The 9,677-nt window shown below is 55.0% G+C and overlaps 2 protein-coding genes across 2 annotated transcripts in view; one reads left to right on the top strand and one right to left on the bottom strand.

The window, feature by feature from the left end:
• The window catches only part of POLE (polymerase (DNA directed), epsilon, catalytic subunit), a 54,074-nt gene extending 52,990 nt beyond the window's left edge, over positions 1–1,084 (bottom strand). The window contains exon 1 of the mRNA XM_012657269.1: positions 1,023–1,084. Coding sequence (XP_012512723.1) covers positions 1,023–1,084 — 62 coding nt within the window. The remainder of the gene's footprint in view (positions 1–1,022) is intronic.
• Positions 1,085–1,379: 295 nt separating this feature from the next.
• Positions 1,380–7,598, top strand: PXMP2 (peroxisomal membrane protein 2, 22kDa). Its single transcript, XM_012657267.1, has 5 exons — positions 1,380–1,547; positions 2,776–2,889; positions 4,721–4,883; positions 5,901–6,020; positions 7,459–7,598. The coding sequence occupies exons 1-5, from the start codon at positions 1,426–1,428 to the stop codon at positions 7,525–7,527; spliced, it is 588 nt and encodes a 195-aa protein (XP_012512721.1). The 5' UTR covers positions 1,380–1,425; the 3' UTR covers positions 7,528–7,598.
• The last annotated feature ends 2,079 nt before the right edge of the window (positions 7,599–9,677 follow it).

The following is a 9,677-nucleotide window of genomic DNA, read 5'->3' as shown; positions in this document are numbered from 1 at the left end:
GGGGGAGGAGTGGAGTCGGGGGGAGGGGAGTCGGGGGGAGGGGAGCTAGGAGAGGCGACACCCGCCGTCTTGCCGATGAAGCAGCAAGGAAACGCTCTCCCCTAGAGCCTCCAGAAGGAACACAACCCCGCAGACACCTTGATTTTAGGACTTCTGACCTCTAGAACCGTAAGAAAGTCAGCTCGTATTGTTTAAGTCGAAAGTGGTAATTCGCTACAGCAGCCATAGGAAACTGGTACGCCACCATTCTACGTGACAGTTTAACCTCTAAAACATCTATTAACAGATCCACCTTTAATCGAAAACACAGGAAAACTGCATTCAGACCTTGCTAGAGGCCCGGGCCCTCACGCAAGTCAACCCGCGGGGCGCCGGCGCGCACGGGGCGGGCGCTTCCGTGCTACCGTCCCCCAGACATCCCCCGCGCCAGTCGGGTTGGGTACAAAGCCGGTCACTGGGCCCCGTCTCCTGCCCGAACTGCTCTCTCCGAGCCGCGTGTGTCACTCTACGGCGACGCAGAAGTCTGGAGAGCGGGCCCGCGGCCCCTCGCTGGCTTCTCGCCACATCACAGACGCTCTCGACTTCCACGGCAGCCTGCGAGGCGCCAAGGCGGGCCCGCCTCACAGGAGACCGGGACACGGCCGCCACCGCCTCGCGGGCGCTCGGCAAGAGTCGCGGCCACCGCGCCCGTCGCCGCCGCGAGGACCCGCTCGGGCGAATGACTCCCACCCCCGGCCCCGGCCTCGAGCCCAGAACGCGGACACCCGCAGCGCTAAGCCAGACGCCGGACACAGCCCTCCCCGCACGCCGCCGCGAGCCACCGCCACCGCGCAGCCGCCGAGCGCCGCCCCCGCTCGGAGCCCCGCGCCCGCCTGGCCCGGTCCCCGCCGACCCCCTCAGCAGGGTGAGGGGCAGCGGCCGCGCGAGCTGAGGAAACCCGGGCGAGGGCAGGGACCCAGCGGCCGGAGCCGCCGCGCTCCGTCCTGACGGACGCGCTGTCCCGCCCGAGCGCGTGGTCTTACCGGCCCACTTCGCCGTCAGCGCCCGGCTCCGCGCGCCCCCGCCCGCCGCTCCTCAGAGCCATCCCGTCGCCGGCTTCCTCGGCTTCCCGGGAGAAGTTTGGCGCGCTCGCGCCCTCTCTCGTGAGAGCCGGGACTGCCGCCGTCCAATCAGGAGGCGCGCCCCCGCCCCGCCCCGCCCACGGCGCTCCAATCGGCAGCGGCGCGCGAGGAGGCGCGGCAGGGACCGGGGAGAAGTGCGGAGCAGTGCAGCGCGCGGTTTGGGCCCGACGGCACTGCGCGCTGCCGCGGGACCGGAAATGTCAGGCCGTCCCCGCCCCACGCCCCGCGCCCCGCGCCCTGGGCCCGGCGCCAGGCCGGCCGGAGGTGGGGTCGGCGCCCTGGGCGGCTCGGCGCTTAGGAGGCGATGGCGCCGGCGGTGTCCAAGCTGTGGGCCGAGGCCCGGTTCGGGGCGCTCCCTCGGCGGGCGCTCGCCCAGTACCTGCTCCTCCTGCGGCTGTACCCGGTGCTCACCAAGGCGGCCACCAGGTGGGCGGGGGCCGGGCGCGGCGGGGTCGCCGAGGGCTGCGGGCGCCGGAGCGACGTGCCCGCGTTGCGAGACGCCCCTGGCCTTAGATTGAGCAGAAAGCGCCTGGCCGCGGTTGCGAGTCCTCGGTCCCGGGAAGCACTTTTTGGGCGGTCTCGACACGGACCGGAGACCTGCGGGCCTGGCCTGCGGCGAGCCGCCCTTCGATGCGGAGGGCGGACTTCACCGCGGGGCGCTCCCGCTTCCTTCCTTCGAACCGACGTGACCCGTCCGCCCTCTGTGAGTTCAGCCTTCCGCGGACGCGTAGGGCTGCCGTGCAGCTGCGATCGCGGCTCACGGAGCCGGCTTCGTAGCCAGGAACTAGACGAAAAGCGGGTAAAGACGTGGCAGATGCAGTGGTCAGGGCAGGGCCGCGTGAAGGGACGCAGAAGCGCTCGGCCTGCGGGAGTGGGAAGAAGTGTGTCTGCAGGAAGCCAGCGGCCTGCGAGGGGACAGGGTCAGAGCAAGGTGGCTGCGGGGCCCGCACGGGGAACTTAGGGTTTCGTAGCTCAGGGGGCGCCTCAGAAGGCAGCCGGGGACCAAGCCTGGGAGGAAGAGACTTGGCCTGACTCCACCTTTTTGTTGAAATTTTCGTTGTGATAATGGTAGGTTCATATGCGGTTGTAGGACATGATACAGAGAGATCCCTTGTACCCCTTGTCCAGTTTCTGTAAACAGCACAATATGGCAGCCAGGACATTGACCCCAACACAGTTCGCAGGTCACATTCAGACTTTGCCCAGTTTTTCCTGTACTCGTGCGTGTTTAGTTCCCTGCAGTTTTATCACGTGCACGGGTTCATGTATTCACCAGCACAGTGAAAATACAGAAGCGTTATCGTAAGGTTCGCTCTGGTTGCCCTTTGATGACCATATCTTTCTGATTTGCTGAATGGTAACATTTGGCAAAACCATAGTATGACATCACAACCAGGATGCTGCTGTTGGTGTAGTCCACCACTGGAAATCTGCTTGCACTTAACGCGCGCGCTTGTGTGTGTGTGTGTGTGTGTGTGTGTAAGTTGTGTCGTCTGCACCTTGCGCTGTGGGGGCTTCACACCACAGCTGCTTTATCAAGGACTCATCCCAGCCCTCTGCAGCATATCTCAGAACGGCCCTGCCAATTCACCTGCAGCAAAGGGCCACCCTCGTACTGCTCGCTCCTGCTTTCTGATTCTCTCTCTGTCCACAGTGGCGTTTTGTCAGCACTTGGGAACTTCCTCGCCCAGATGATTGAGAAGATGCGGAAAAAAGGAAACTCTGCAAGTCTAGATGTCAGCGGGCCTCTCAGATATGCTGTTTTCGGGTGAGTGCTGTGCAGGGGCTGGCTTGCCCTGGAACCGACCAAGTACAGCCAGGCTGGGGCACCAAAGCCATGTTTTTGGAATAAGCATTAAAGTAATCATCATGGGAAAATATAAGAACAGTTTCCATAGTTTGTGTGGTATGTATATACATATGCATAGTTCTGTAGTTTTATTTTTAAATGTATGGGTGGGAGTGGCCATCTTATTTGGGCTGAGAGGTAGACCTGATGGCAGGTAACTCACCTAAAACCTAAAGTCAGATCTCAAGACTCAAAGACCCTGGAAGCACCCTAGGTCGGGCTCTAGAAGAGGAAAACTGACTCAAATATGGCTGGTTTCTATTGTTATTTTCTTTTTCTTTTCTTTTTTTGAGACAGGGTCTTGCTCTGTTTCCCAGGCTGCAGTACAGTGGCGTCATCATAGCTCACTGCAGCCTTGAACTTCCTGGCTCAAGGGATCCACCTGCTCAGCCTCCCGAGTAGCTGGGACTATAGGTGTGAGCCACCACGCACAGTTAATTTTTTTTTTTAATATTTCGTAGAGATGGGGTCTTACTGTTGCTCAGGCTGGTCTCAAACTCCTGACCTCAAGTGATCCTCCTGCCTCAGCCTCCCAAAGTGCTAGGATTACAGGCATGAGGCACCACACCTGGCCTCTGTTGTTATTTTCATAGCGTAAACATCCACAAAAATACTTTATTGTAAAAAATGTCCAGTTTCTGAACCACTTTATGAATTGCAAAAACACAGTGATTCAGGAGTTTAACCAATTTAATCTACCCTGAGCTCTGTGGCCAATATTAGTGATATAAATAGATTATTTTGAAGTCTTTTCCAACTAGTGATTTTTTTAAATTCGGAATTCACAAAGACCATTTTTGTACTTGTAAGCGTGCTAATTTGAGTCATCATGGTTTTTCCATAATAAATTTAAAGCGGTGGTCCCAGAGAAGGGTATGTAACAAGATCACCTAGGAGGCCTTATCTAGTTACCAGTCCAGCCCCAAGACTTCAGTTCTCCCCAGTAAGAATCCCTGCTGGAGGTGGGAAAACCCAACTGAGAACCACTTGTTTAAAGACTTTCAGTGTCAGAAGTTGAGAGACTCCTGGGTCTCAAACCCTCTTGTTATTGCTGAATTTTATGGAGCTGCAGGTCTGTTGTGCCAGTAGACATAGTGGCTGGGCTGCATTCTCTCCCAGGTACACTGTGGAATTAATAGCAATGCAGACAGGTCAGTGTGCAGCACCAGGTCTTACCCTTGCCACTTGCCCCAGAGTTTGATAAAAAGCTCTAAAACCAGGGTCGTGTCCATCTGTTTATTACTGAGCACCTTCTCAGAGCCAGGCCCTGTTCTGGACACTGCAGACTCAGCAGTGGACAGACAGACACAACGTGCCTGTGGGGTCTCCCTCCGGGCAGGGGGCGGCGGGGGGAAGAGGACGCTATCTAACCAGGCGACTGAGATAATGACAATGCTCTGCAGAAAACTGACCAGGGCCCGGAAGAGAGAGTGGCAACACAGGCGTGTGCGTTAGGACCACCAGGAGGGGCCTCTCCACACAGTGCGTTAGAGGGCACTGACCACCACGTGGAGATGGGAGAAAGCTCTGGGAGCAAAGGATCCAGGGCAGGAACGACTTTGGTCTACTAGAGACCAAAAAGAATGCCTGAAGCAGATTCAGAGAAAACATATTTTCTAGAAGGTCCAATGCACACCTGTGTGGTCAGAACTTAGGGGTGTCAGGGAGTCAAGGTTTGGGGGGGGAGCTGGACCAGAGAAGGGCACGGCCAGAGAACCACAGCCGGCTCACGCCCACCACGGGGCCTCAGCTTCTTCTTCACAGGGCCGCTGAGTCACTACTTCTACCTCTTACTGGAGCACTGGATCCCTTCGGAGGTTCCCTTGGCGGGAGTCAGGAGGCTCCTCCTGGACCGCCTCCTTTTTGCCCCGGCCTTCCTGCTGCTGTTCTTCCTCATCATGAACCTTCTGGAGGTTGGTGTCTGCCGCTGCACTTACCACAGCTCTTCCTTTAGCATGGGGTTTCTTTTCTGCTTCTTTTTTTTTTTTTTTTTTTTTTAGGAGATGAGGGCTCTGTTCCCAGGCTGGAGTGCAGTGGTGTCATCACTGCAGCCTCAAACTCCTGGGCTCAAGGGATCCTCCTGCCTCAGGCTCCCTAGCATCTGGGACTACCGGTGTGAGCCACCATGGCTGGCTGATTTTTCTTATTTTTTTGGAAATGGTGGTCTCGCTGTGTTGCCCAGGCTGGTCTTGAACTCCTAGGCTAAAGCAATCCCCCCAAGTCACCAGGATTACAGGTGTGGGCCGCCACGCCCACTCAGCATAGGGATTCTTAACCTGACATCCCTGGGTAGAATTCAGAGGGTCTGTGAGCTTTACAGTACAGCATGTCCTATACTTGCTGCTTTTACTCTTATGATTTATTTTGTGAATATTGCTACACCCAAGTAGAAATATTCTCCTATACTTTTCCTTATGGTTTTAATTCTGTTTATAGTGGGAGATAGACTTTGTCTTGATCTTCTCCACTTTATCACACACCGTCGTTACCATTTATTGAACAGCCCCAGTATTTTGGAACGATGACTTTGACATATTGCCATGCCCATGTGTAGAGGCCATTATTCGGACTCTTTTCCCTTTTGCTGATTTCTTTTCATTTTCATTGTGATTTTTTTTGGTTTTGGGGGTTTGGGGGCTGTTGCTACCAGACTATTTTTTACCATAATTTTGTAGTGTTTTCTTAAATCCCTGGTAAAGTAGGCCTTCCCTCCTTATTTTCCCAGATGACTTACCCATTTATTTTTCCAGATGACATTTACAGTCAGTTTATTTGGGGCCCATTTTCAAAGAAACTCCTGACGAGGTTCGATTGGGAATGCGTCAGCTTTGGGGCTGAGCGTCAAAGCAGGTGTGCAGGGCGCGCTGTGCACAGCGGACCCCGGTGCTGCCACTCGTGCGAGCAGCGGAGCTGACCCCGCCTCCCCGCAGGGGCAGGATGCCGTGGCTGCGGTGGCTGCGGTGCGCGTGCACTTCTGGCCGGCGCTGACGATGAACTGGAGGGTCTGGACGCCCGTGCAGTTTGTCAACATCAACTACATCCCGCTGCAGGTGAGGCCGCCCGTCCGCGCGCCCTGTTCCCCCGCATGCCCCCGCATGTCGCTGAGTGGAGCAGCCTCCCGGCTGGTCCCGCCTCATCCCACTTCCTCCTCGGGCTCGGGCTGTCCAGTGGCGGGACATGCCCTGGGCATCTACAGCCGTACCTGGGGGGGGGGACACCTGGGGGTGGACACCTGGGAGGTGGGGGTGGCCCTGAGGGGGCAGGTTCTGCAAAGCCCCTCTGGGAGGCTGTAGGCAGCCTTGGGAGAGCGAGTCGCAGTCAGGGCTGGGGCCCCCGGTGCTGCTCACGCTGGCGTGAGTGCAGCCAGGGTCACCCCAGCCAGCAGGCCTAGGCTCTGCGCCTCAGGGCGCCCCACGGGGATCCTGCAGGCCTGCACAACACACACGTTGCACACTACACACACTACACGTCTGTTAGACATAGAAACCACATGTGTGCATGCACAGACACACCACCCACACATGCCGCTCAAGCTATCCTGGGGATAAGGAAGGGGTCAGTTTGGCCCCGGGGAGGCCGGGAGCAAGCTGACTGGGCAGAGGGGCCCACAGAGGCTGAAGACCCTCATGTGCCTGTGGCTCGTCCAGCTGTGCTCAGCCCAGCTGTGCTCAGCCCAGCTGTGCTCAGCCCTGGGGAGGGAGGAGGTCTTTCCAGGGAGTGCACAGAGGAACACAGGGCAAGGAACCTGCAGCTGTGGGCTGAGGATTCCAAGGAATTTCGAGGAGGAAATAAAGACGGGAAGACAGAGTATCCAACAGCGTGGAGGGCCCTAGGATGGAAGAGTGGAGAGGCAGGAAGGGCCTCCAGGTAGCCGAGGGACAAAAGTGGGAGGCTGTGGTTAGAGCTTCCATTTTTAGGTGGTTGCAGGTGTTTAAGGGGCAGTGGAGTTTACTCAACAAAAGTCCCCTGGGCACCCACTCTGTGCCTGCTGCTCTAGACCCTGGGGACACCGTGGTCAACCAGGTGGATGGGACGGCCCCTTCCAGGAGCCATGTGCCAGGGAGACTCAGCACCTGGCCAAAGGTGATTTCAGGTGGGAGCAGCTCTATCACGTCATGAAAGCAGGGAAGAGGGACCGTGGTGAGCTGGGGTCAAAAGGGCAGGGAGGGGCCGGTGTGAGCCGTGCTCCCCACAGAGGGGGCAGCCGCCACCTGAGGTGTGCAGTGAAGGAGGAAAGCGCCAGTGATTTGCTTTTGTGATGACCGAGCTGCTGTTTCCGTCGCCCCGGAAGTGTTGTCAGGAGGGGACTGTTTGTCTTCCTCACCCCTCTGCCGGGGCACCAGCGTGAGGCTGTGTGCAAACCGCAGGCGCGGTGATACGGCAGTGGGCGGGTGGGTTGAACAAATGAGCTCTGTCCTGGGGGACTGATGCTTGGCAGCTGCGGTCACAGCGTCCCACTCACCACAGCCCGACTCTTCTCTCCGGCAGTTCCGGGTGCTTTTTGCCAACCTGGTGGCTCTGTTCTGGTACGCCTACCTGGCCTCTCTGGGGAAGTGAGGACGGCAAGGGAGAAGGTCAGACACTGTGGACAGGGGTCTGGGGGAGCCTCGCCTGCGCAGAGAACAGAAGCAACTCAGTCAGGACTTTATCTGACCCTAAATCATGTGATTCAAGATGCCCTAAAATAACGGATGGAGAAACAGATTTCTTAATGTCAGAATCTTGTGTTTTAAAAAGGCAGTAGCTGATTTCAGATGGTGCTGCCCTAGAAACTTACACTACGGTAGAGATGATGTCACTTGTCACCTTGGACTGAATCGGGATCACAATAAACCATAATGTGGCTTCTTCGGTGGTGATTTCAGTTTCTCAGAACAATTGCTGTTGCTCTGGAAGAAATGCACAGCCAGATTCTGTTTTTACTTTTTTCTTTTTTATTGTGGTAAAACACACATAACACAAAATTCACCATTTTAGGCTGGTCTGATGGTAGTGGGTTATTAAAACTTATTAACACTAGTGTCACTGAAGTTGGCATACAACCCCTCACTGCTAAATTTGACAGGCTTAAAAAATTTTACTATTTTAACCATTTTTAAGTGTATAGTTCAGAGGCATTAAGTACATTCACAGTTGGTACAACCACCACCACTACCCATTTCTAGGACCTTTTCGTCATCCCAAACTGAAACTGTATCCCCATTAAACCCTAACTGCCCCCCTCCCCGGTCCCTCCCCTCATAACCTCCATTCTACTGTCTCTGTAAATTTGACTCTAGGTGCCTCAGATGAATGGACTCACATAGTATTTGTTCTTTTATGACTATTTCACTTAGCATGGTATCCTCTATGGTTTGAATGTGGTATCCCCTCCAAAATTCACGTTAAAATTTAATCCCCATTCTGGGGGTATTAAGAGGTGGGGCCTTTGGGGAAATGATTAAGACACAGGGACCACCCTCATGAATGACTGGTGCCCTCATACAAGAAGCTTTCGGGTCTACCCTCTTGTCTTCCCAAGCCCTCCTCCACGTGGGGACACAGCAGTCCTCCCCTCCCCTCCGGAGGGTGAGTAACGGGTGCCTTCCGGGAAGCAGAAATGTGGGCCCTCTCCCAGCTGGCACATTGATCTTGGACTTCTAGCTGCCAATACTGTGAGAAATAAACTTCTATTGTTTATAAATAACCCAGTTTGCAAGATCTTGTTAAACACAAATGGACTAAGACAATATCCTCAGGGTTTATCCATGTTGTAGCATGTGTCAGAATTTCCTTCCTTTTTTTCACTCATTTTTTTAGAGACAGGGTTTCACTGTCGCCCAGGCTAAAGTGCAGTGGCGCGATCATAGCTCACTGCAGCCTCCAACTCCTGGGCTTAAGTGATCCTCCTGCCTCAGCCTCCCAAGTAACTGGGGTTACATCTTTCCTTTTTAAAAAGACTGAATGTTCCACGGTGCATAGACCACGTTTTATTTATCCACTCATCTTTCAATGGCCATGTAGGCTATTTCCAACTTCGGGCTACATAGGGTGATGTTGCTGTGAACAGATACCTGCTCATGTCCCTGCTTGCCCACAGATTTTCAAACAGCTGCTCTTGGTTCAGAATACAGAGGGGTGGTGGGATAGTTCCCAAAAGAATTTTGGGGCATTTTCAAAAGTGACACAGATGGTCCTACAATTCACGTGAAAGGTGACAATTCCATCTGTGCCTCTCATCTGCCACTTCCCAAGGAATCCTGTCCCACTGGCCGTGATGGAGGATGAGGATCTGGATCTCAGAGCAGATTCTAGATTTGATTCTATAGAGCAGTCACAGTACCAACAGTCTGCCAGGAGATTGCTCTTCTGAGAGCTTCATGTGCGTTAGCGTTACTTGATCCTGCAACAATCCTGTGAGGTAGGTACTATTGTTTTCTCCATGTTGCAAATGGGGAAACCGAGGCAAGACCCCCTCAGCTAGCAAGAGACAAATCCTGGATTCAGTCGGGTTCCTGAGCTGCTGGCTTTACCATCTCATCACACAGCCTCTCAGTGTCAGGGAGAGGTTAAAACAGAGAGTTCACTGGGGAAGGGTTTTGTTTTTAAGTCGTGTGAATTCCTGGTGTTACCTGGCTGACCATAGTCTGCGTTCCCTCAAGTTTGTTTGACACACGTTTACTGAGTGCTGTCGGCACACGGCAGGGCAGAGGGGCAGGAGTTTTTAG

This window comes from Propithecus coquereli, unplaced genomic scaffold, assembly GCF_000956105.1.
Source record: "Propithecus coquereli isolate 6110/MARCELLA unplaced genomic scaffold, Pcoq_1.0 Scaffold535, whole genome shotgun sequence".
Classification (NCBI taxonomy): Eukaryota; Metazoa; Chordata; class Mammalia; order Primates; family Indriidae; genus Propithecus; species Propithecus coquereli.
Note: the sequence above shows the minus strand (reverse complement) of the source record. Positions and strands in the feature narration are given on the sequence as shown.

Bases quoted from the DNA above. Each gene is read 5' to 3' on its own strand.
- PXMP2 (XM_012657267.1), top strand. From the start codon at position 1,426: ATGGCGCCGGCGGTGTCCAAGCTGTGGGCCGAGGCCCGGTTCGGGGCG. The intron at 1,548-2,775 runs GTGGGCGGGGGC...CTCTGTCCACAG, and splicing joins CTCACCAAGGCGGCCACCAG to TGGCGTTTTGTCAGCACTTG. The intron at 2,890-4,720 runs GTGAGTGCTGTG...ACGGGGCCTCAG, and splicing joins CTCAGATATGCTGTTTTCGG to CTTCTTCTTCACAGGGCCGC.